General features: G+C 50.8%; 1 protein-coding gene and 1 long non-coding RNA gene across 4 annotated transcripts; one reads left to right on the forward strand and one right to left on the reverse strand.

Moving 5' to 3' along the window:
• The first annotated feature begins 2,327 nt into the window (after nucleotides 1-2,327).
• Nucleotides 2,328-19,215, forward strand: LOC115486450. Of its 2 annotated transcripts, XR_003946611.1 has the most exons (4): nucleotides 2,328-3,500; nucleotides 3,612-3,864; nucleotides 16,236-16,374; nucleotides 18,993-19,215. It is a non-coding gene; the product is annotated as an uncharacterized LOC115486450 (long non-coding RNA). The 2 variants fall into 2 exon arrangements; XR_003946610.1 differs by having other exon boundaries at nucleotides 2,328-3,864.
• On the reverse strand, nucleotides 8,800-25,891 carry Cblc (Casitas B-lineage lymphoma c). 2 transcript variants are annotated; one of them, NM_023224.5, is made up of 12 exons: nucleotides 25,515-25,891; nucleotides 21,891-22,037; nucleotides 21,591-21,747; nucleotides 21,190-21,311; nucleotides 19,482-19,619; nucleotides 18,051-18,138; nucleotides 15,265-15,396; nucleotides 14,320-14,481; nucleotides 13,885-13,962; nucleotides 10,052-10,158; nucleotides 9,855-9,929; nucleotides 8,800-8,878 (listed from the first exon to the last, which is right to left on the reverse strand). In NM_023224.5, the coding sequence occupies exons 1-11, from the start codon at nucleotides 25,862-25,864 to the stop codon at nucleotides 9,920-9,922; spliced, it is 1,491 nt and encodes a 496-aa protein (NP_075713.3). In that variant the 5' UTR covers nucleotides 25,865-25,891; the 3' UTR covers nucleotides 8,800-8,878; nucleotides 9,855-9,919. The 2 variants fall into 2 exon arrangements, with proteins under 2 accessions (NP_075713.3, NP_001155316.1); NM_001161844.1 differs by lacking the exon at nucleotides 15,265-15,396.
• Nucleotides 25,892-26,217: the final 326 nt, after the last annotated feature.

Consider the following 26,217-nt stretch of genomic DNA (forward strand, 5'->3'; position numbering starts at 1 on the left):
CAGTTTCCCAAGTACTGGGATTACAAGGGTGAGCCATCGCCCTGGTTTGTGAACTGTCGGTTTTGACCAGCGGTCCCTGATGTGATTAGTTGCCTGTGCTGGTCTCTCTTTGTAGTCTCTCCTGCATGACCGGCTCTTCCCTGAGTGCCCTAGGATGCCCTCCCCTTAGAGGCAGCCACCTTGCTGGGAAGCGCCCCTCCTCTGACTGAGCAGTGGCCTGGAACTGGTCAGGTCAATCTTTTCTCTAATGGGTTTTCAATTCCCAGTCCTGGTCGGCCTCTTTGGTGATGAGGTGGGGATGGGGTGCCCCTCCCTCTGCTCTGCTCTGCTCTCCTTGACTCCTTCACTTCCCCCCATCCAGGGAATCCAAGGAATGTCACCCCCCTTCCGCCTTCCTTCTCTGCCCGCCATTCCTTCCCCACCTTGGGGGGAGGGGAGGAGAAGTGGGCTGGCGCGTCGGCAGGTGAGTGGCTGAGGGAAAGAGCAGGCTGCTAGGACCGCGGGATGGAAGAGAGGGTCACAGGTCAAAGTAAGGGGTCACAGATCAGTCTACTCCAGGATCCTCACACGCCGAGGCAGTGTGGAACAAAATCCCAAGAATGCTGGATGGGGGCTGGAGAAGGAGGGTTCTGCCTCTGTTCAGAGGGTAGAAACTAGCCTGGGATACTGCTATGGATGGGGGGTGGTATAATTGTGGGTCATGCTGAGAGAGGGTCCTCCCCCTCCAGTCTCTGGCCAGTCTGAGGGTGACCAGCGTTGAGCTGCCCTGTGAGCCAAGGTTTTACCCATCAGTCCTAGTGGAAAGGCTTATGTTGTAGGTTTTGGCAGGGCTCTCAAAGCTGTTTTAGCATTCCCTGTCACAGGAAGCAATTGTGAAACCAGGAAAAGTGACCTTTGCGTGGGGCTCCTTCATCCCCTCTCCAGGAAGTCTTTCTTCAACCTTCTCCTGTCACATAAGTCCCTGCAAATCTCTGGACCCCCTTGTCAGCTCTACACGCCCAGAGATACATCTATCTCCTCTGTGTGACTCCCAGCCACCGTAAAAGTCCAGGCTGTCCCACATCTCAATCCCACCCCACAGCAGGCAAGAAAGGGTTGCCAGATGTATACTCAAAGGCTCAGAGGCTCACACGAAAATGCCACCCATAGCTACCCAGGTACAGTGGTCCACTCCAGAGTAGACAAATGTATCCCAGGGTGAGCAAACTGACACGGGGGTCCAGAGATTTGCAGGGAGGTGTTCAACAGACAGAAGAGGGTTGAAGGAGGACTTCATGAAGAGGAGATGAAGGGGCACCTGACACTCAAGAGGAGTTTGGGAGATCAGAACCCAGCCTCTCTCTAAGCAGCCATCACAGTACATACTGGCTATCCCAGCTCTGGCGAGGTGGAGGCAGGAGGATCATTAGTTCAATCAATCATCTTTGGCTGTTGTTGAGTTTTAGGACACCTGGGTGTGGTCGTGGGCTCCTTTAATCCTATCTCTCAGGAGGCAGAGGCAGGTGGATCTCAGTGCTTAAGACCAGCCTGGTCTACAGAGCAAGTTCCAGGACAGCCAAGTCTACACAGTGAGGTACTACCTCTAAAAAATCAAAACAAATGAACCAAAAACTCAACCAAATAGAAAGAGTTAGAGAATAACCTGTGCTCCATGAGGTCCTCTCTCAAAAACAAAAACAAAACAAAACAAAACAAAAATGGCTGGAGAGACGGCTCAGCTGTTCAGAGCACTTAAGGCTCTTGCAGAGTACCCAAGTTCAGATCCCAGTACCCATGTCCCATCGGGTGACTCATAACAGCCTATAACTCCATTTCCAGGGGATTTGATTCCTTCTCAAAATTGATGGCTTCTGTGAGCACCAGGCAAACACATGGTGAATGCACATACGTATAAGCAAAGACTCGTGCATATAAAACAAATAGACCTTTAAAAAATAAATAAGTATTAAAAACAAAATAAAAGCAAAACTTTTAAAACAACCCAAACCAGAGTAGCCATCACCGGGTGCCATCTCCACTCCCCAGAGGGCTTTCTTACACAGTGCCCAAGTGTTCTCTGGGACTCTCCTGCTCTTCTGTCTCTGGCCTGTGCATCTGATTACTGGGTCTGGAGACTGGCATCAGCTACTTCCTTTGTGCCTTCATAAAGTCAGCAGGTAGCTGGAGTTTAGTTAGCTGGAGCTTAGTGGTGCCTTTAATCCCAGCACCCAGGAGGCAGAGGCAGGCAGAACTCTGAGTTCTAGGCCAGCCTGGTCTTCAGAGTGAGTTCAAGGACAGCCAGGGCTGCACAGAGAAACCCTGTCTTGAAATACACCACACACACACACACACACACACACACACACACACACAGAGTCAGCAGGCCGTGGCGCTGGAGGAGGTGAAGGAGGAGGGCCCCGTGGCAAGTGCACAGACAAAACACACCATCCCTGGACTTGTAGAAACTAGTATCACAATGGCATCTCCCTTTGTCCCCTACAGTTAGGCCTTACAAAACAGCCAGAAGAATCCTGTGAAGATGTGAGTCAGTCCAGGCCACTGTTCTGGTCAGAATACGCCCACGGCTCCATCTCCCTGAACATAAAAACCAATGTTCTCTCTGTGGTTTGAAAGGTCCTAGATATAAGTCCTTTCCTTCCCTGACCCTGCCTTCCCTGACCCCACTTTCCTTCTCATCTCCCTCTTAAGCAACATTTTTATCACCCTGGTCGCTCTGATGACGTGCTGTGCTAGTCCATCAACCCCAGAACCTTTGCACTTCCTATCCACTCTGCCAGGGCATCTTTCCACTGACTGGCTTCCTCCTCCTTCAATTCTAATCTCTCCTGAGGCTTGCCTCATTAGAGAGCTTCAGACACCAGATCCTGCTCCCCCACCCTGTCCCCTTTATCATAGGGGATAAATTCTGTTTGCCTTGTATTGTCTGGTACAGAATCTGTACCCCAAGAGGACAGGAACTCCACAAGGGTCACACTGGCCCACCAGTGCTAGGACAGTGACTGACTTGGGAGATATTTGTGTACTGAATTAAGTCATATTCTGACTCTGTCCTGCTGTCTCACTTGTATAGATCAGCAGTCACATGTCACTTAACAATGGGCATCCGTTCAGATAAGGGCGTTGCTAGGCAATTGATCCTCACGAGCATCACGAAAGTAGATCCACAAGCAAAATCAGCTCGGACATTATCATCAGGCCATATGATTTTATGAGCCAGCATCACACATGGGGTCTGTGTTGTGTGACACACTACTCTATCTCACTGTCCCTTCAATAAAAGGTAGAGAAACTGCTTCGTAACTATGTGCATAGACTTCATACTGATTATTTATTTATGTGTACATATGCCGTGAGCCCCTCCATGCAGGTTCTGGGAATTGAACTCTGGTCCTTTGGAGGAGCAACAAGTGTCTTAACCGCTGAGCCATGGTCATCGGCACTGTTGTATTGCTGTGAAGAGACACCATGACCAAGGCAAACTTTAAGTGGAAGTTCACATGGTGAGGCCCCTTCATGTGGTGCTCTGCTGAGGCAAGACCCGGGGGAGGATGTGTGATGTTTGGAAAGCATACAACTAGGACTCCACGGTCAGTGATGGTGCACTTACATAGCTAGGCTTGGAACGCTTCGTTTGTCTCAAGTCTTCATCTTTGCTGCCTTCACTTCATTGAGAGAGGCACAACAGAGAACGTCTCCTGTTGTCCCGAATGGCCCTGGTTGATGCTGCTGTCTTGTGCCGATTTGGTGGAGGCCTGGCGGTTTCTTGCTGCAGATTCCTGTTTGCTATCCTGACACTACTCTGCTGGACTGCGGGAATCCTGACAACAGAGATTGGAATCACCTGAAAGAGCTACTTCTAATCAGGTCCACATCCCCTTGTGCTATTTACCATCTTTTCTCTCCTACCTTTATTTGTTTTTCTTTCTTCTTCTTCTTCCATTTTTTGTTTGTTGACTTGTTTTTTTGAAGACAGGGTTTCTCTATATAGCTTTGGCTGTCCTGGAACTCACTCTCTAGACCAGGCTGGCCTCGAACTCAGAAATCCACCTGCCTCTGCCTCCCAAGTGGTGGGAAGTGGTGGGATTAAAGGAGTGGGCCACCATTGCCGGGCTTAATTAATTCATCATCATCATCACCATTATCATCATCATTTTTTTAAAAGATTTATTTATTTATTATATGTAAGTACACTGTAGCTGTCTTCAGACACTCCAGAAGAGGTCATCAGATTTCGTTACGGTGGTTGTGAGCCACCATGTGGTTGCTGGGATTTGAACTCGGGACCTTCGGAAGAGCAGTTGGCGCTCTTAACCACTGAGCCATCTCGCCAGCCCTATCATCATCATTATTTTGAAATGGTCTTACTACTATACTACTATGTGACCTTGGCTGGCCAGAAACTCACTCCATAGACCAGGCTGGGTTGAGTTTGCAGAGATTCGCCTGCCTCTCTGAATGGTGTGATTAAAGGTATGGGTTATTATTATTATTGCTATTGCTTTTGTGTGTGTGTGTGTGTGTGTGTGTGTGTGCAACAGCACTTTACATGTAGAGGCAGAGACTGGAGAATCACCAAAAGTTCAAAGCCGGCTTTGTCTAAATAGTTCTAGGCCAGCAACGGGGACTACATAGCAGGACTCTGTCTCAAACAGTAACAAACAAAGTCATAAAAAACCACAATAAGTTCCAGGCTGGTCTGAGTTACAGAGTTAAACAAGTTAGACCAAATGGAAAATTTCCAGTCGGTTACGTTCTTGCTGAACAAGATTAAGGATCCGAGTTTGGATCCCCAGTGCCCATCCACATGAAAGCTGGGGCATGCAGCATGCATCTGGAACTCCAGCACTGCGGAACATGTCTGACTCTATTCCTGGGGAGGCATGTAAAAATGTCCACACATCCCAGACAGAGAACTCATGACAGGGCAAAGTGAACAAACGAGTTTATTGGGAGTCACTTACAGGCGCAAGGATGGCTCAAAGACTGTTTCATCACCAAAGCCCGCGCCGATCTGAGTGAAACCTGGGAGTCACTGCACAGCTTGCAGGCAACTTGAAGGGTCGGAGAGCCATCTCCTCTCCTCAGTGGTCCTTACTGATCATATAAGGATCAGTGGGGGAGGAGGGACATGTACAACTTGTCAGTTTCAGGGACTTCCTGAGATTTGTGAAGTCCTCCAAGATGAAATGCTCTAACTTGGGGAAAACTGCTACACAACAGGCAGAGGCAGAAGGATGGCCAGGGCGTGCTGGGCAGCAGAACTGGAGCAGACTAAGGAAGATACTCAAGCTGAGCTTTTGGCCTCCACACATGTGTGTACACACCCCAATACATCGCACACAACCCAATACATTACACACACAGCAATACATCCCACACATACATGCCAATAAATCACATACAGAGACAATACACACCCACACCTCCACACAGCACAGGACACCACACACACTCACACGTACATACACACACCAATCTCATACACATATCCAATACATCAAACATACACCCGCAATATGTCACACACTGCAATATATTACACACCCCCAATATATCACACACATGCACACACACATGCACACATGCACACACACACACACACACACCAAAAGACGATGTGCATGGTGGCACACACCTGTAACCCTAGCACTTGGGTGGTGGAGACAGAAGGATCAGGACTTCAGCCACCTTTGGCTACATGGTAGATTCAAGGCCAGGCTGAGCTATACAAGAACTTATTTTTAAAATAAGGTGTTCAAATGGGTAGTCAATAGTGCTTTTTTGTGGTTGATGCTTTAAGACAAGATTTCTCTGTGTGACCTAGCTGTCCTGGAACTAGCCCTGTAGACCAGGTTGGCTGGCCTCGAACTCAGAGATCCACCTGTCTCTGCCTCCCGAGTGCTGACATTTAAGGCATGTGACACCACACATGGCCTTTAATAGTGACTTTTTTTTTTTTTTTTTCGAGACAGGGTTTCTCTGTATAGCCCTGACTGTCCTGGAACTCACTTTGTAGACCAGACTGGCCTCGAACTCAGAAATTGGCCTGCCTCTGCCTCTAATAATGACTTTTAAAAATACATTATTAGTATTAATATGGATGGGAGCATTGTGCACTGAGTCAGAGATAACCTCTGGAGTCTATGCTGTCCTTCCCCTGTGTCTGCCAGGGAGCCAGTCCAACTGGTTAGCCTTGGTGCCAAGTCCCCGTACTACCCGAGACATCTCAACTGTGCTGTGCTGGGTACTGTTAGGCATTGGATACTTGCCATCTGCCCCATTCCTGTCTTCGCGCAGTCCCTCATGGCTGGAAGCTCCACGCCCTCTATGGAAACGGACAGTGGCAGGTGTTTGTTGTTCTGCCACTGGGAGCCAAGGTGATCTAAGCTGGGAAAGCCATGCCAGACATGTGAATTAGGAATGAGCGCTGCAGAGGAAGCCAGCCCTGGCTAGGCTTTCCACTCATGGCAGCTGGAGCAGATCCTGTTTTCTAAAGATGGCAGAAACAATTTCTCACCCCACAAGACCGTCTATAATCAGATCTTGACATTCCCTGCATGAGGAAGTGGGTAGTGAAGCCTTGGCTCAGTAGAGCATTTGTCTAGAATCCTCTGGTGAGGGGTGAGGCCATGGCTCAGTGGTAGAGTCCCTGCCTAGAATCCTCCAGTGAGGGGCTGGGGGCGTGGCTCAGTGGTAGAGTATCTGCCTAAAATTTCTCCGCCACGCCCTCCCCCCAGTGAGGGGCTGGGGGGCATGCCTCAATGACAGAGTGCTTGATTGGCAGCCAGACACCTTAGGTTCTATCCAAGCCCACAAGAAAACAAGAAAGGAAGAATGGAAAGATGAAAGCAGGGATCTTTGTTTCTTCCCCTTGGATCTGTGAGATTTGAGGTACATAACCAACAGAAGTTACTAGAAGTAAAACCACACACCGCCATGATGGAAAACAGGCCACACAACTTCTGTAAAAATCATTGGAGTAGTCATCTTCCCACAGCTGAGAGCTTGTTTCGTCGTATTTTTGTTGTTGATAGTCTTGCTATGTAGCCTAGGCTAGCCTTGAATTTGGGACTGGCCTGTCTGGGATCCTTGAGTGCTGGAATTAGAGTTGTGAACCACCATGTCTGTCTCTTCAGGAACTTGTTTCTTTGTTTTTTGGATGGGGCTGGGATAGAGCTTAGGGCCTCCTGCATGCTGAAATTTAAATGCTCTAAAGTTTAGCCACGCCCCCAGTCCCTCACTGGGGGATTCTAGGCAGGGGCTCTACACTGAGCCACGCCCCCAGCCCCTCACTGGGGGAGTCTAGGCAGGGGCTCTACCCCTGAGCCACGCCCCCAGCCCCTCACTGAGGGATTCTAGGCAGGGGCTCTACCCCTGAGCCACGCCCCCAGCCCCTCACTGAGGGATTCTAGGCAGGGGCTCTACCACTGAGCCACGCCCCCAGCCCTTCACTGGGGGATTCTAGACAGGGACTCTCCCACTGAGCCACGCCCCCAGCCCCTCACTGGGGGATTCTAGGCAGGGGCTCTACACTGAGCCACGCCCCCAGCCCCTCACTGGGGGAGTCTAGGCAGGGGCTCTACCCCTGAGCCACGCCCCCAGCCCCTGGGGAAGTCTAGACAATGGTGGTTCTGCTAATACCTCCAGGTCCCAGGACCTATTGATTGCATCTTCAGATGCAATCCTGAGCCAGAACCATCAAGTGAGACCTCTGTCTCTGCCCTCCCCGCCCCCGTCACCTGCTTCGGCAACCCCAATCGGTTAAATGATCACTACCATCATCTGCTACTCTGACGGACTTTTGATGAGCCACTGATGAGCAAAAGGGCAGCGGCACCCTGCCTTAGTGACAGTGCAAGCAGCAGGTGACTATAGCATGCTCAAGTCACTGGGGAACCTGTGCTGTCCTCATCAAACCGGTTCTGTAGAGTGGTTTCCGTTGCTGGCTAGCTGCCACTCATCTCTCTGCCTTCCAAACCCAGCTCTCCAAGCTGCTGCTGGGATTCTGTGACTGACCCAAAAAGATCCTCTCAATAAATTCCCTTGTGTTCCTGAAGTGGTTTTTGTTACTTGTTATTATTTGTTACTTATCTGTGAGTCAAGCTTTCCAGCCCCCTTCCCATGGGACACGGACTCCTCATCTCTATAATCTCAGATGTCCCCTCTTCCTGGAAGCCTTCCCTGATTACCTGGGTCAGGCTAAGTACCTCCCTCTGGCTTCCTAGAGTCTCCTGGTGTCCCTTTCCAAGTAACTTTGCCCATCTTAGACCAGCTGAGGCCTGTCTTCATTGGACTCTAGGTGCATGGTACAAGTGGCCTGGTGGACAATGGGTAAGAGAGAGAGGGTGTGAAAGCCATGGGCTGGTTGAATCTAAAATAAATGGAGCCTGGGTCCCTCCAGAGTCAATGAGAGTGCTGGAGAAGATTCAGCAGCTTGCTTGAAACCAGTGGTTACATTATTTGTTGAGAAAGGGTGAGAGGAAAGGGCGAGGTAGGCAAGTGAGGTCCCTAACTGCTGAAAACATCCAGAGGGATTTCTAGGTTTAGGTCTCAGACCCTCAGGGCTGGTGACCAGATGGTGGGCAGGGCTGGGTGCGTGCGTGCGTGCGTGCTGACCTGAGAACTGTGACGTAGGATTCCATTTCTAATGGAGGAGGGGCTCCTGGGTGGGAATATCTGAGGGGGGGGTGCTCACCCTGAGTTAATCGGGCAGGGTCAGGGGTCAGGTCTAGAACCATCTTTCCCCAGAACTACGACAACCCCTGGTGGCATTGTTGGTCTCTGTCACACACGGGAGGATTGAAAGATCAGGATTCAATTTATTTCTGCTTTGTCACTCCTTCCAGCCCCAAGGCTCCCTTCATCCAGTCCAGGTGCCCTGCCGTGTGGAAGAAAAGGGTGTTAAGAGTTTTTAGTCACTCACTTACTCACTCACTCACTCACTCTTTATCTGCTTTTTGATACAGGGTTTCCCTGTGTAGCCCTGGCTCTCTTGGAACTCACTCTGTAGAGCAGACGGGCCTTGACCTCTGTGTTTGCCTCCTGAGTGCTGCAATTAAGGGTGTGTGCCACCATCACCCTGCTTATATATGTTTAATAATACAAGTAGTTTATTTTTAATTTGTGTGTGTGGGTATGTGCACATGGGTGTAATGCCTGAGGATGCCAGAAGGGGGCGATGGATTTCCCGGCAGCTGGAGATGCAGGCAATCATGAGCCACCTAACAGAGGTGCTGGGAACTGAAACTCAGTCCTGGGCAAGAGCAGGGCCCACTCTTAACTGTTGGGTTCTCTCTCCCAAACCTCATTTGTTGTTTAGAAACAGAAGGTCAGCAAGGCAGCTTAGCAGGAAAGGCCTGCAGACCTGACGACTTGAGATCCAGTCTCATGGTGGCAGGGGAGAGTGGACTCCCGGAAGTTGTCCTCTAACCCCCTACATACACCGCAGCACGTGCCATACCCCCACCACAAAGGAAATACATAAGTGCAATTGGACTTTCTTTCTTTCTTTCTTTCTTTCTTTCTTTCTTTCTTTCTTTCTTTCTTTCTTTCTTTCTTTCTTTCAAGAAAAAGGTAAACCTCATGTAGCCCAGGCTGACCTGGAACTCATTATGTAGCACCTACCTCCATCTCCTAAGTGCTGTAATTACAGACCCTTGTCACTACTCAGTTTACAAAATGCCAAGGACCAACCCCGGAACTTTGAGGCAGACAAACACTCAGCCAAAACCCACATCACTAGACTCCCTCTCCGTTGTTTTTAGACAGGGTCTTGAATGCTCTGACGATAACTGTGCCAGGTCCAGTCACATCTGGGATGGAGAGTAATCGGGAGGGAAGCAAGAAAGACTCACCTAGCCTCTAGGTTTTGGGCACAACTCGGGGTCCTGTGGGGTCTGCGGGAGGGGTGTTTTCCCTCTCAGGAGCTTCTGCCATGGAGAGAGTCACCAGGTGGTGTTGGTTTCATGCAACTCAGACTCAGTCTTTTCCCTCTGGCCCCTCTCCCCCAAGACCCTGAGGCCTCAAAGCAACATGAAAGGCCTCTACTTACTCTGTGGCCTCCTCCCTGGCCCGGGGCCTGGAGGTGACTTCCCACAGAACCGAGGCCATTTTGGGGAGAGGAAGTGGAGGTCGGAGCCTGGGCAGGGCGAGTGGTGCCTGAAAGGAAGGGAGTAGGGAATGTTTCTTGGGCCAGTGAGACAGCTCAGTGTATAAAGGTGCGTGCTGCCAAACCTCATGTCCTGGGTTCCATCACCAGGGCCCACGAGGTGGAAGGAGAAAACTTAACTCCTACAAGTTGTCTTCTGACCCCTACAAATGTACCGAGACAGAAGCAAACCCATGTGCATGCACGTGCATATGTGTGTATGTGTGTATACACACACACACACACACACACACACAGATAATTAAGCATAAAAATAAAATGTAAACAAAAGAAAACAAAACCAAGCCAGGTAGTGGTGGCTCACATGTTTAATCCCAGCACTCGGGAGGCAGAGGCAGGCGGATTTCTGAGTTCGAGGCCAGCCTGGTCTACAAAGTGAGTTCCAGGACAGCCAGGGCTAAACAGAGAAGCCAAATCTCAAAAAACAAACAAACAAACAAAAAACGAAACAAAACAAAAATTTGGGAGGTAATCCTTGGCTATGTAGCCAGTTTGAGGCAAGCCCAACCTTCAGTGAGGCCCTGTCTCAAAAATACTTATATATTTATGCCACAAACATTTCTAGATCACTGTTCTAGACTTTGAGGACACAGTCATGAATGAGAAAAACATCTTTGCTCTTGCAGAACTGACAAACATGGAGAAATAAAGAGAATTGTTCTTGAAGTGCTTGGGCCGGGGGTTGGGAGGCGTGGTGGGGTGGGGGGCCGGGCGGTGAGGTGGGAGGAGGTGGGACTGACCGGCAGCTCTCAAGTAAGGAAGTTGCTCAGGTGTTCCTAGTCCTTTCAAGTAGAGGAGAGTAGTTGGCTAGAGAGGCAGACAGCTGCAAAGACCTCTGGGTAACTGGAGTGACAAACCAGAAAGGGGGGAGGGGGAGCGCCAAGCTAGAAGGGGTGGGGCTTGTTGCATGTTGGAAGGGCAAGGCTTGGTAGGTAGCCTACATCCATAAATAACAGGACTGGGGCCCAGTGGTGTGGCGCACACTTTTAATCCCAGCATTTGGGAGGCAGAAGCAGGTGGATCTCTGAGTTCAAGGCCAGCCTGGTCTACAAAGTGATTTCTAGGACAGCCTGGTTTACAAAGTGATTTCTAGGACAGTCAGGGCTACAAAGAGAAACTCTGTCTTGAAAAAAAACAAAAACCACACACACACAAAATGTAACCAAACAACTAAAAAAAAAGAAAGAAAAAAAGAAAAAAAAAATCAGGACTGGGAAAGCTGAAGCAAGAAAATCCGGAGTTCAGGCACAGCTCTGGCTTTGTGTAACCCGGTCCTGCCAGGAAAGCGCACACGCAGGACTGTACACGAGTCTCCATTACAATCGTTATGACCGTGAATGCACACCATCTCATCCAGACTGCAGCCTGGTATCTGGTTCCCAGGTCTAAATCCCCTATGCTCGTGGTCTCTCAGTGTCTCCTCTGGATGCTGGATCATAGCAGTACCCACCTTACTAGGCTGTCACAATAATGGCGCATGTGAGGAAGCCATGAGACTCCTTTAAAAAGGAGGGAGAGGCTTTGGGCTTGTTTCAGTGGCCCGGAGGCCACCAGAGAAGGGCTAGGGTGAGGCTCAGTGGGGGTACTTGTCTAAAATAAATGAGCCCCTGAGTTCAATCCTTAGAACCTCAAAATCAAGATGGGAGGGGTGCTGGAGAGATGGCCCAGTGATTTAGAGCAAGATTAAGACCCCCATACCACCTGGTGGCTCACAAGCATCTGTAACTCCAGTTCCAGGGGATCTACTGCCCTCTTCTGGCCTTTGTAGACACTGCACTCACCTTTATGCACATAGTACCTACCCAACATGCATCGGGCCTACACACATCATACACGTAAATGTAAAATGTCAGACATGATGGCACAGGCCTTTGATCCCAGCACTTGGGAGGTTGAAGGATCTCTGTGAGTTCTAAACCATCCTGGTCTACAGAGCGAGTTCCAGGCGGGGCTACATAAAATTAAATAATGGGGCTGGAGAGATGGCACAGTGGTTAGAGTCACTGGCCGATCATGCAGAGAACTGGGGTTCAGTTTCCAGCACCCACACTGCGCCTTAAACTGTCTATCACTCCAGTTTTAGGGGATCCAACACCCTCTTCTGATCTTCCTGGACACCAGACATGCACACATACACAGGCAGAACACAAACACTAAAATAAATAAATCTTTGTTTGTTTGCTTGTTTGAAACAGGGTCTCTCCGTGTAGCCCTCGGTGTACTGGAACTTACTAAGTAGACCAGGCTGGCCTCGAACTCACAGAGATCTGCCTGCATCTGCTTTACAAGTGCTGAGATTAGAGACCTATGCCACCACATCCTGCCTAAAACTAACTAACTAAATATGATGATGATGATGACGACGACAATGACAGTGGTGGCAGTGGTGATGAGAAGGAGGAGGAGGAAGAGGTGGGGTGGGCGAAGGACCTAACAATGCCAAGAACATTTGAACTGCTCTCAAAAGTACAGTCACCTTTCTGGTAAGGGGTGTGCCCAAGGCTTTCTCTTCCCTGATGTGTTTGGGAGAAGGAAGGAGTAGGAGGCTCACAGGAATGTGTAGAGGGCAGGGAAAGTCTCATGCCAGGCAGAGGGCACGGCCTAGGCCAAGGTGCACCCATATAGCTGGAAGTGACCGGCAGGCTGCCGTCCTGGCTGTGGCCCCTCCTTGTCCTCGGGGAGCCAGCTGAGTGCCTCCTAATGTTTCCATTTGCCTTTGGCCATGGGTCCAGATCTGTTTTTAGCTTCCCTCCCTGGGTGCTCCGGCCCCCCCTTTCTGCTGGCTCTCTCTCCTTGCTGTGGTAGAATAATGTTCCCGGATTTCCTGAGCTGTTTGAAGTCAGCTGGGTATTGATCGCAGCCAGTGTGTACTTAGCTAGATGACAGGGACAGCTGCCTTCCCCGTTGGGGAGGGTCTCAGAAGGCCCAGGGGTGGGAAGACAATGCAAAACAGAGCTCATTTAAGGAATAAACATGTGGGAGCTGGGCTGAAGAATGCATTGTTCACCCCAAAACTTAGGAGGCTGAGGCAGGAAGATGGAAAGTTTAAGCCAGTCTGGAAGTCATACTAAGAACCTGCCTTCAAAAGGATAGGAAAGGGGAGGAGGAAGGAAAAGGAGGGGAGGGGGAGGGGAAGAAGGAAGGGGAGGAGGGAGAGGAGAGAGAAGTGAGAGGAGCATAAGGGGGAGGAAGAAGTAGAGGTGGAAGAAAAGAAAAGAAAGGCGGGCGGGAGCGATGGTTCAGTAATTAAGAGCACTGGCTGCTTTTGCAAAGGACCCAGGTTCGATTCCCAGCTCCCACATGGCAGCTCACAACCGTCTGTAACTGTAACTCCAGCTCTAGATCCAACCTTCTCTCTTCCGGCCTCCATGGGTGCTACACGTTCACGGCGCACAGAAATACATGCAGGCCAAACACTAATCTACACAAAATATTTCTAAAAATTAAAAATAGGCCAGGTGTGGTGTGGTGGCGCACGCCTTTAATCCCAGCACTCGGAGGCAGAGGCAGGCAGATCTCTGAGTTCAAGGCCAGCCTGGTCTGCAGAGTGGGTTCCAGGACAGCCAGGGCTACAAAGAGACCCCTCCCCCCCAAAAACAAGGGAAGGGGATGGCATCTTAATATTGGTGCTGAGTATGTGACCATTCCTGTGACCCCCAGTGTGGCCATGCCAGGGTGAAGTGAGACCCCAGCCACCCACCTCAGACCTCACTCACCAGTGTCAGCCAGCCTTTGTCTTGGGGTCCCTGAGGGAACTGATCTTCAGGGAGTAGTGAGGGAGCAGAGGGAATCACCTAGAGGAGACAGAGGAGGCAGATTCTGGGCTATGTTCCCCACACCTACACGTGTTTTTACTAGTGGCCAGCAGGGGGCGCTGGGCAGCCTCTACATACAACAGGTTCAGGGTCTCCCCTCAGGTCGGACTGCCAGGCAAAGCCGGGGCAGCCAGGCACAAAGTCAGGAACATTAACATCTAAGCATCTTGTTCTAGACCCTCCTCCCTCACACCCAGAGTCCAGGTCCCAGGCCCCCTCCCTCAGACCCAGATGTATTGAGTCTAGCCTCCTCCCTCAGATCCAGGACTTCAGTATCAGCCCTCCTCCCTCAGATCCTCAGAACAGTGGTTCCAGGTCCCGCCTGTCTCTGCTCACCGGCCCCAGTTTCTGCTCAGCAGCCTCCTGGTGACAGTTGTCTCTTGAGCCATCTGCAGCAGTCCTGACCTCCGTTGGCCTCTCCTGTGCCTGACAGATACTCACGGCCTCTCGACCTTTGATCTCACAACGGCAGAAGGGACAGGTCTGGCTGTCTGAGTCCTAGGGACAAAGAGGAAACATGTCACTCACCTTGTTGTCTCCTGTGTCCCTTCTGACTTCAAAAGACCTCCAATAAGAGGAGTGAGGGGGTTGGGGGGATGGCAGAAGAGAGCCCAGCTCTGGGATGGGAGGCGAGGAAAGGAAGGCTGGTATCAGGTTGGGATGTGGCTGGTATACTCTGAATCCAGGAGGGACCCGCAGGCTAGGGTCTTGCCCAGCAGAGCTCCTGAGGCTCTGTGGGACTGACCCACTCTGCACTACGGATGATGGTATCTTATGTTCTATTCTTTGAAGTCAAGGTCCAGTAAGGGAAACTACTGACTCCACAAGGCCTGTTGCGAGGGAGAAAAGGAGCCCCCTTTTTTATATTTTTTAAAGATTTATTTATTTATTATATGTAAGTACACTGTAGCTGTCTTCAGACACTCCAGAAGAGGGCATCAGATCTCATTACGGGTGGTTGTGAGCCACCATGTGGTTGCTGGGATTTGAACTTCGGACCTTCGGAAGAGCAGTCGGGTGCTCTTACCCACTGAGCAATCTCACCAGCCCAAGGAGCCCTTTTAAAAGCATATTAAGTAGCAGCTCAGGGAGAAGTGGAGGGTGGACTCGGACTGAGACGGCTAAACGGCAGCAGGGTGGAAAGCCCCACCCACCAGACCTCTGTTCTCTCTGGAGCCCTGCTTCCTCAATGCTCAATGAGGTCCCTGAGAGATCCAGATGGGGCTTTTAGGGGAGGGATGGGGAGGTGGGGGCGGGGCAGAGGGCAAATGGCAGCCCCACCTGCCAGGCAGCCAGGCAGCAGCTGCAGAGAAGATGCCCACAGGGCTCGATCCTCACGTCCTTGTCCCTCTCTGCGCAGATCTTGCACAGCTGGAACGTGGAGTTCATGGCTTGGTAGAGCAGCAGTTGTTCCTGGGAGAAAGATGGACAGGGGGTGGGGTGAGGTGGGGGTGGGGCTGGTTAGGAGGATGGTTCTCAAAATCTGTGCCAGCCTGCATACTCTCCCAAGTTCACGGCTGGGGCTGGGGATTAGCACAGTTGGCAGGTTTGCCTGATTCTCGGGAAGCCTTGGGTTCTACCGCCAGCCCCACATAAACTGGATGTGCCTGCACAGGTCTGTAATGGTAGCACTGGTGGGGGGTGGGGGAACAAGGACATGCAGGAGGGTCCCCTTCAGTTACACAGGGACTTTGAGGCCAGCCTGGGGTTCATGAAACCTTGTCTCTCAACCAAACCAAACCAACAACAATAAAACACAAACCCCTCACAGAAAACTGACAACCGGGCTGGAGAGATGGCTCAGCGGTTAAGAGCACTGACTGTTCTTCCAAAGGTCCTGAGTTCAAATCCCAGCAACCACATGGCGGTTTACAACCATCCGTAACGACATCTGACGCCCTCTACTGGTGTGTCTGAAGACACCTACAGTGTACTTACATATAAATAATAAATAAATATTAAAAAAAAAAAAAAAAGGGCTGGTGAGATGGCTCAGTGGGTAAGAGCACCCGACTGCTCTTCCGAAGGTCCAAAGTTCAAATCCCAGCAACCACATGGTGGCTCACAACCACCCGTAATGAGATCTGATGCCCGCTTCTGGAGTGTCTGAAGACAGCTACAGTGTACTTACATATAATAAATAAATAAATCTTTAAAAAAAAAAAAAAAAAGAAAACTGACAACCAGGTTGAAGGCCAGTGCACCCAAGACTCTCATCGGTATCTGTGTTTCTTCCTCTTTCCTGGCCACAGGATCTTACTATGCATCCCAGAGGCGGGACTTAGCCCAAGCAGCAGTGGAATTACAGACAAGTGTCACATCAGACCAAGCATGTCTTCAACCCTCGACAAGAGACGTGCTTTCTGGATTCCTCGTGATTTGGGAATGCTGGTGCGTTTTAGCTATTTAGTTTTAAATAAGTCTCTAATTCCAGGGGAATCTGACACCCTCTTCTGGCTTCTGTGGACACTATATACAGATGGGGGCACATACATACAGGCAAATACTCATACACACAAAATAATTTTTTAAATAATAATAAATATTTAGCCGGGCGTGGTGGCGCACGCCTTTGATCCCAGCACTTGGGAGGCAGAGGCAGGCAGATTTCTGAGTTCGAGGCCAGCCTGGTCTACAAAGTGAGTTCCAGGACAGCCAGGGCTACACAGAGAAACCCTGTCTCGAAAAAGAAAAAAAAAAAAAACCCAAAAGATAAAAATTTAAAATATATTTTAAAAGTTATATAAAGTTGGGCACATGCCTTTAATCCCAGCACTCTGGAGGCTGAGGGAGGCGGATCTCAGTGAGTTCAAGGCCAGCCTGGTTTGCGCACAGAGAGAAAATCTTAAATATAGAATAGAATGTACTTAGGCTAAAAAAATTTCATATTGTCAAAGGCCTGTAATTCCTCCAGAGGCCAAGGCAGGAGGATGAAGAGCTCCAGGCTTAGCTACATAGAAAATCCTTGCACCACAACCTCAAGGGCCAGGCACTGAGGTGCATACCTTTGGTACCAGAAGTTAGGAGGCAGCGGCAGATGGAGTTTATGAGTTCAAGGCCAGCCAGGTAGACCACTACCTAAACAAATTCCAGAACAGCCAGGGCTATTAAGAGAGATCTTGAAATAATAACCACCACCACCACCACCATGGCGGGGGTGGGGGAGACCCCACAAAAACCAAGGCTAGATGTCGGTAGCACTCTCTGTACATATGTAGCATGGTGCCATATGGAGGTCAGAGGATGGCTCAGTTCTCTCCTTCCACCCCGGGGATGCTGGGAACTGAAGTGATGTCATGAGGCTTGGCTGCACTGCCTAAAGTCAGTACTCCTGTTACTGCCCAGTCCTTTACAGTATAGTCAATAAAGCCATTTCCTTATTAAAAACATGGGAGTGTGGCTCAGTGGTATAGCCCCTGCCTAGAATCCCCCAGTGAGGTGCTGGGGGCGTGGCTCAGTATTAGAGCCCCTGCCTAGAATCCCCCAGTGAGGGGCTGGGGGCGTGGCTCAGTGGGAGAGCCCCTGCCTAGAATCTCCCAGTGAGGAGCTGGGGGCGTGGCTCAGTGGTAGAGCCCCTGCCTAGAATCCCCCAGTGAGGTGCTGGGGGCGTGGCTCAGTATTAGAGCCCCTGCCTAGAATCCCCCAGTGAGGGGCTGGGGGCGTGGCTCAGTGGGAGAGCCCCTGCCTAGAATCCCCCAGTGAGGGGCTGGGGGCGTGGCTCAGTGGTTGAACTCTGTTGTAGCAAGCACAAGTTTCTGGGTTCCATCCTAAGAACAAAAAGAAAAACATCTTGGCTCTTCTGGCGCTGGGTGTCTGCTCAGACTCAGAGCTGATAAACACTCAGATGCATCAGCTATTTTGATGATCTCAGAAGCTCTTTTCTTCATTCGATATCCAAGAAAAAAACCTTGGCGAGGAGGCTGTAGAGGCGACAGTTCCCAGTGGAGGAACTCAGAGAGCCTCAGAGAAGCAAGGGTTGGCTCGTATGTACACGGCTCCAAGCCAGCACCACATCCCCATATCTCCGAGATGAGTAGCTGGGTAGTGGACATGAGTGTGGAACTCACCTCTGACACTTGGATGCGTTGGTAGGGTTCTACCCGGCAGAGCTCAGTCAGGTCTGGGTTGTGTTTCTTTCCATCAGGGAAGAGGAAGCTGAGGGGAGAACATAGTTGGGCTCTGAGGGGCTTTACTCACAGGGACCCACTTACCTCATCTACCTGGTGTGCGCGCATTTGTGCATGCATGCATTGGTGTATGCATACATGAATATGTGCATGTGTGAGTGTGTGCACACATGTGTATTAGGACCTGACTCGCGCCCACACTGGAACTTCCCAGAGCAAGTGTATTCTCCAATCCCTGGGACAGAACTGTCCACTTGGTCATTTTAGAGAAGCTGCACTGAACTGTTGGCCTCCAGCCTGAGAATCAAGAAAGAAATCTAAACCTCTGTCCTTTCAGGATCCGTGTTCTATTTTGTAGTATTGACCTAGCCTGGAGCATTTTAGGCAGGGGCTCCACCACTGATTTAAATTCCCAGCCCCTCACTGGGGGATTCTAGGCAGGGGCTCTACCACTGAGCCACGCCCTCAGCTCCTCACTGGGGAATTCTAGGCAAAGGGCTCTACCACTGTGCCACGTCCCCACTATGATCAGTTTATACTTTTTTCTTTTTCTTGCTGAACAAGAATCTCACAGTGTAGCTTACAATGCAGATCTCAGGATACTCCTGTACCTTGAATACTTACACACACACACCCCACATATCTCCCTCCTGCTCAAGACCAGTACATTTTCAAAACAAAGAACAGAAGACCAAATACATTCAAAAAAAAAAAAAAAGGTATAAAATGGGATCATGAAGGCGACATAAGCTTGCCTGCTCCTTGAGAGTAACACTGTTGTTTGTAATGACTCAAGGCTCTTGCTATTTTGTCGAACAGGAGCTTTGTGAACAATGAGAAGCAACAGGTCTGTGCACCTGTCCCTCTCTTCTCTGTCTCTAGCTCACACCAGCCCTGCAGCTCATTGGTAGCATCTGGCCTAGCTAGGAAGCATCCCCAGCGGGGCAAACCACGAAAGATCTGGGTGAGAGAGAACCCTGGAGAGCCGCCGGCCCCTCCCCTCACCACCGCGGGCAACTTCCCTCAGGAAACCGCCGGAGGCAGCTGAGGTTACAGGTGGAAAACCACTAGTTTGGCTGTTTCCCCGCCCCTGACCTGACAATCTAGACCCTAGAGCAGGATACAGTTTCTAGAAGCACAGGCTTTGAAGCCCAGTCTGCCGGAGGGATTTTGCACTTTGCAGCCGCTGCCTGACTGCAGACATTCCCCCGCCTTGAGAACCCGGCCGCCCCCTGCTGGCAGCTCGTGGCGTTGCAACTTGGTGTGCTGGCTGTGTCCACGCCCGTACCTTCAAGCCAAACGCATGACTTGTGCTAAATCTCTCCAAGTAGATTTTGCTAACACCCTTTTCCTATTAGGCTGGGGACTCACATGCCGTCCTTTTGTCCCTTCAGGAGCACCTGCAGCAGAGGTTTGTTGAGAGGAATGGTTTGCAGGATGCTTCCATCGGAGCTCACGTATCCAATGGCCCACTGCCCCAGGCGGGTACAGCTTGGCCGGAAGATATAGCTGTGGAAAGATGACATGGGATGGAGAGTGGTCGCTGCTGTCTCTTCTTGGGACACTCAGCTGTCTGCCCTGTCTGGGATCCAGGTATCTCCTTCCTCATCCTTTATGGAAGAGGGGCCTTGCTCCCCATCCACAGTTACAGACTGAGAAGGTATATGTCTGTGGCTTTAGCTACCATTGCCCACCATAGCAATGGGTCACATCTGAGAATGAGCCTAATACAGGAAAAAACGGAAGCAAGTTACACTCCGGCATGACCTCCGATGAAAGTGCTTGAAAGCTTGGATCTGTCTGTGTGTTCTTTCTTTCCATTTTATAATTTTCCCTCCCTTCACCCATACAGCTGATTGAAGGCTAGCTTGGGCTACGAGATACCTTATCTACCTATAGCAACCCATCTAGACAAGGACATTGTCACCGAGCAGCGTCTGGTATGAGATAGAGACAGACAGACTGAGAGTGGCCCTCCCCTTTCTCTTCCTTCCCCTCCCTTCCCCTCCCTCCCCCAGCCTGAAGAGAGTAGGGGTCTCTAGAGAGCAGCTGCTATACTGTCCTTGCCTTCCAGAGGCTGCCACACTTCAGCCCTGCAGAGACTGATTTCTTCCTTCAACCTGTGGGTGCTCGGTGTATCCTCAGCCTGTTAAGGAGAGCCAACTAGCTGGACCGTAAGAGGTGCACACTTTTAATCCTAGCACTCAGGAGGCAGGCAGATCTCTGAGTTCGAGGCCAGCCTGGTGTACAGAGCAAGTTCCAGGACATCCAGGGCTACACAGAGAAACTCAAAATGAAACAAAAGCAAACCCGAGTGGAGTGGTGATATCCATAACCCCAGCACTCAGGACATGTAAAGGGAGGATTATCAGAATCTCATGGGTCATCCTTAGCTACATGGCAAGTTTGAGGCTAGCCTGGGCTAAATGAAGCAAGCCCTGTCTCAAAGCAAAACCATTTTTTTTAAAGATTTATTTATTTATTTATTATATGGAAGTACATTGTAGCTGTCTTCAGACACTCCAGAAGAGGGAGTCAGATCTCATTTACGGATGGTTGTGAGCCACCATGTGGTTGCTGGGATTTGAACTCTGGACCTTCGGAAGAGCAGTCAGGTGCTCTTACCCACTGAGCCATCTCACCAGTCCAAAGCAAAACCATTTAACAGGTTTATAGCATAGCCTCTAACTTGTCAAGATGGGGCCTTAGCTTCAGAACTCCTTGGTAGAGCTGCTTTATTTGCTGGGCTGTGGGATGACCCAGGAGGCTCCAGAAGAGGAGGCAGGGGTTCTGGGCATCTTAACTCAGAGGTTTTTTTTTTGTTTGTTTTTTTTTGAGACAGTGTCTCAGGTGGCCCAGGCTGGCTTTGAACTTTTCATCCTCCAGCCTCCACCTCCCAAGTGCTGAAATTACGGGAAAACCACCGGCCCCCAGCTGCAGAGCTCCCACTTCTGGGTTCCCAGGAACCTCAATTCTTAGCCTCTCAGAAGTTGAGGGATTCCGCCCCCGCCCCCGTTCCTGCCCCCTACACACTTGCCAGGACTAGACTACTTGTCCCAGGGAACCCTGCTTTGCTCACCTGCCTGGTTTGTCCCTGTAGGCCTGCAGGCGTGTTTGGACCTCATCGTAGGTGAGGAAGGCCATGTAGCCAGGATGGTTGACAGCCAGGAGTTGCCAATTCCTCAGTAAAGTGGGCCACGGCTGGGAGGGACAGAGATAATCACTAAGGGACCAAGGAAGTAGCCTATGCCCTAGGACCTTCAGAGTTCAAGAATCCACCACCCTACCCACATCCGTGATGATCCTGAACACGGTTTATACACACAGGAAACCATATACCCTTTCTTCCCCAAGACTCAGTGGTCCAGACCCAGCCTTCCTCCCTTAGATCCAGTGTGCCCAGTCCCTATCTCCTTCCTCAGACCCAGGGGTCCAGGCCCTAGCACCTTCCTCAGACCCCCTGCCGTGACCTTCCCTGACCTGAAAGAGCCTGGTGAAGACGTCAAACTCAAAGACAGACACGTGGCCGTTACAGGTGAGGTCCAAGGTGGACCGCAAGGCCTGCATGGTGGGGCCTGGTTCCACAGGGTGGCAGGCACACAGGAGGGACTGGAACTCAGCCCAGGGAAGCACGCACCTGGATGGGAAGGTGGTATGGTTACAGCTACGGATGGAGAGAGGGTCTATGATAGGAAGAGGCTGTTCTCCCCACTTCCGGTCCTTGGGCAGGGCAGTTAAGGGATTTTGGAGCCCACTGTCCCGTGGTGAAGGTCCACTCACCGAACTCCACAATTCTGCCTCCAGAAGATGTGGGCAGAGCCCTTGGTGAGCTGGTACAGGTGCCCACAGTACTTCCCAGCAGGGAAGAGTGCGCTCAACTCCGCGTGCATGTGACTGAAGATGAGGGCCAGCTTGGCCAGTTGTCGCCTGCGGGGGGGCGGGGGGGGGGAAGCTATGAGCATCACACATGATGTAGGGAGAGTCCCTACAGGTGCAAAGCCTCCAGATTTCCTCTTATGAATCAATGTACCAAGAGCCAGTCTCAGTTCTGAGGCCTCTGTTTTCTGCACCTCTGTTTCCTCATCGATGAAGGAAGTGTGGAAGCTAAAGTCCAAACTGGCCTCCAGCCAGCATAGCACAGGCCCAGAGCCTGTTGCGGCTGGAGAAGTCTCGCCTACTGAGATGGGGTATAACCATCTGCCATCGGTGTTTAGCGAATGCCCAAAACTGCCTTCCACACCAGTGGGTGTGGGTGTGTTGGCTGCCCTGAGTTTGAGATCAGGATGTAGAAGGCAATAACGGGTTTTTGGACAACTAACAGCTATGAAAGTTCTGGAAAATCATTAACAAATGTTTTCCCAAGTTGCCTCCGTTCCTCACCCGTGAAGTGCAAATAAACATGTGAGTTCAGCTCCTGAACCTTATGAGCACAGAGAGGACACAGCTCGGGGCAAGGTTCAGCAGTAGAGCCTCTGCCTAGAATCCCCCAGTGAGGGGCAGGGGGAGTGGCTCAGTGGTAGAGCCCCTGCCTAGAATCCCCCAGTGAGGGGCTGGGGGCGTGGCTCAGTGGTAGAGCCCCTGCCTAGAATTCCCCCAGTGAGGGTTTGGGGGCGTGGCTCAGTGGAAAAGCCCCTGCCTACCATGCTTAGGGTTCTGGGTTCCATCCCCAGCATTTTCAAAATCAAAAAAACCCTGCATATTATATTGGGTTAGCACTCAGTGCATGCTGATTTTATTATATTTCTCATTTATACTAATAGCTTCCGTGGCCAGGTCTGTAGGGCTCCTGACAGTTTCTTAGCAACCTCGCTTCCCAGAATGCAGAGCTGTGTAGCCCAATGAGTTTGCCATCAGCAACTCTGGCTGGCTCAGACAGGAAGCTACCTTCCCCATCCCCCACCCTTTTTTTTGAGACGATATCTCATTATATAGTTTGAGTTGGCCTTTAAACTCACTCTGTAGACCAGGCTGGCCTCAAACTATCAGAAATCTGCCTGCCTCTGCCTCCTGAGTGCTGAGATCTGAGTGCTCAGAGGGCTCTGGCACCACATTCAGCCTAGAGTGACAAGCTGGTTCTTTGGTTTGCTTGGTTTTTTGAAACAGCTACAATATTCCACAATTAAAGGACCTGCTGCTGTTTCTCTTGTAGCCCAGGCTGTCCTAGAATTCAGTCTGTAGGCCAGGCTGTCCTTGAACTCAGAGATCCACCTGTGCTGGGACTAAAGGTATGCACCACCATTTGGCCTGCCTCCTCCTCCTCCTCCTCCTCCTCCTCCTCCTCCTCCTCCTCCTCCTCCTCCTCCTCCTCTTCTTTTTAAGATTTACTTTTGGAGCTCAGGGGTTACATAAAATAAAAATAAGTCTTTTAAAAAATATTAACCAAAAAAAAAAAAGAAAAAAATTACTTTTATTTTTAATTCTGTGTACGTGTGCATGCATGTGTGTGTATCTCTGTGTGTGTGTGTAAATCGATATGTGCACATGAGTGTGGATTCCTGAGGAGGTCCGAAGAGGTGTCCGATCCCTTGGAGCTGGAGTTACAGGTGATTATGAGCCATCCATCCTGGGCGCTGGAATCTGGGTCCTCTGCTAGAGCAGAAAGCCCTCTGCCTCTAAGCCAGTGCTCCTCCGCCTTCCTAAGGCTGAGACCCTTCAATACAGTTCTGTATGTTCTGGTGACCCCAGCCATAAAACTATTTTCCTTGCTACTTCCTTTTTGCTACTGTTATGAGTCATAATGTAAACGCCCGTGCTTTCCCATGGTCTTAGGAGACCCTGTGAAAGGGTGGTTGGATGGCCAGGTTGAGAACCACTTCCCAAAGCCATCTCTCTAGCAGGTGCTTTAGCTGTGGCATATACACCAGACTGCAACAAGGCAGGCTGAAAGAAGTAACAAAAATTGTAACAATTGGGGCTAGAGTTGGTTCAGCTGTTAAAAACACTGGCAACCTGTCTTCTGACTCTGACCAGTGTATGCACACTAACAGTGAAAGCTAATTCCAAGTGATAAAAAAGAAATCTAGCCGGGCGTGGTGCCGCGCGCCTTTAATCCCAGCACTCCGGAGGTAGAGGCAGGTGGATTTCTGAGTTCGAGGCCAGCCTGGTCTGCAAAGCGAGTTCCAGGACAGCCAGGGATATACAGAGAAACCCTGTCTCGAAAAAACAAAACAAAAACAAAACAAAAAACAACAACAACAAAAGAAATCTGTAACTGAGCAGTGGTGGTACGGCCTTTACTCTCAGAGGCAGAGGCAGGTGGATCTATGTGGGTTCTGGGCTAGCCTGGTCTACAGAGGGAATTCCAGGATAGCTAGAGCTACACAGAGAAATGGGATCCAAAAACAACCAACCAATCTACCAACCAAACAAGAGAACCAGTTTATTACTCTGGGCTGATTGTGGTGCCAGAGCCCTTTGACCCCAGTACTCAGGAGGCAGAGGGAGGTGGATCTCTGTGAGTTTGAGGCCAGCCTGGTCTACAGATCGAGTTTAAAGGCCAGCTGGAACTACATAAGAAAGAAAAAAAGAAAGGAAGAAAGAAAGGAAGAAAGAAAGAAAAAAGAGATATGTATTTTCATTATATATACACACACACATACATACATATATATACACATATATATGCACATGTGTGTCTCTATATATTATACTATATATATATATGTGATATATATATTTATTTATTCAGGCAAGTCACAACAAGGCTAGGGAGCCAGACCCAAATCACCAGTTTAGACCTTGCTCTGGGTTCCAGCTCCAGTTCTATGCAGTTGTCCCACAAGCCAGAGGGCAGGCACGTCTAAGATCCTTGGAACAGACATCTTTGCTGGAACCCAGACAGGTGGAAGTGGAGGTGGGAGTGGGGGCTGGCCTGTTTCTCAGGCTGGACAGGTGGGTCCAACTCATCCTGCCTCCCCAACAGGAAGTTTGCTCTTTTATTTTTTGTTGTTGTTCCGAGACAGGGTTTCTCTGTGTAGCCCTGGCTGTCCTGGAACTCTTTGTAGACCAGGCTGGCCTCGAACTCAGAAATTCGTCTGCCTCTGTCTCCCAGTGGGATTGAAGGCGTGCGCCACCACTGCCCAGCTGAAGTTTGCTCTTCTAGGAGAGACACACGCCTGCACCCCAGGTTCAAGCTGATCTACAAAAGGAAGAAAGGGGGCCTGGAGGCAAGGGTGCTTAAAGGGGGGAATAATGGGGAGGAAGGCTGGACCTGTACTCCTGGGTCTGATGGAATAAAGGGTCTTGACTTTTGGGTCTGATTGAGGAGAGTTGAAGCTTGTACTTCTGGGTCTGAAGGAGGAGGGTGGAACCTGGACCCCTGGGTCTGAGGGAACAGGCGGCTGGTGGCACACAATCCGGAAATCACTAGTTTGTGACTTGTCTCTGAGGTAGGTTAGCGCTCACCTGAATCTGGAGCCCTCCCGGAAAACATCCTGGTTCACGTCCTTTTTGCCTCGGGGTGGCAGGAGCTCCGCCACCTGCCTGCCTTTGACCTCCAGATTGGCCAGGTAGATGGCCAGAAAGTCATCGGCGCCACCGGGACCCTCGGGGTCTTCCCTGGCCTCGCGCCGGGCCTTTGCCACCTCTCCAAGTAGCTGCGCGGTGCGGGGCAGCAGGTCCCGCAGGGACGGGGGCCCCGTGACCATCCTGGGATCCCTGCATTGCTCTTCTAGGCGCTGGAGCAACTTCACCGCCCGGCTAAGCGCGCGTGGCTCGCCCCGCTGCCACCCTCGCGGGGCTGCCGCCGCAGCCATGGGTCCCTCGGGTGGCTTGGGACTGGGACGGAGGGGTGTGGCGGGGAAAGGCTCCAGGTAGGGGCGGGACCAAGAGGGAGCAGGGGGCAGGTCCTGGAGGACCAGGAGGGGACTGTAGGTAAAAGGGGCCGGCCTGGAGAGTCTGAGGGAGGACGGCTGAAGCTGGACGCCTGTAGAGTCTGAGGGAGGAGAGCTGGGACTAGACCCCTGGGTCTGAGAGAGGAGGGCTAGAGTCTGGATTTATTGGTGTTGAGAAAAGAGGTGGTTCCGCAAGTAGGGCTCTGGGACAAGGCACCCTTTCATGAATTGTGGCTGAAGCTGTCAGTCTTTCTTCATAGGGGAGTCAGAGAGCT

This window comes from Mus musculus, chromosome 7 (genome assembly GCF_000001635.26).
Source record: "Mus musculus strain C57BL/6J chromosome 7, GRCm38.p6 C57BL/6J".
NCBI classification, from domain to species: Eukaryota; Metazoa; Chordata; class Mammalia; order Rodentia; family Muridae; genus Mus; species Mus musculus.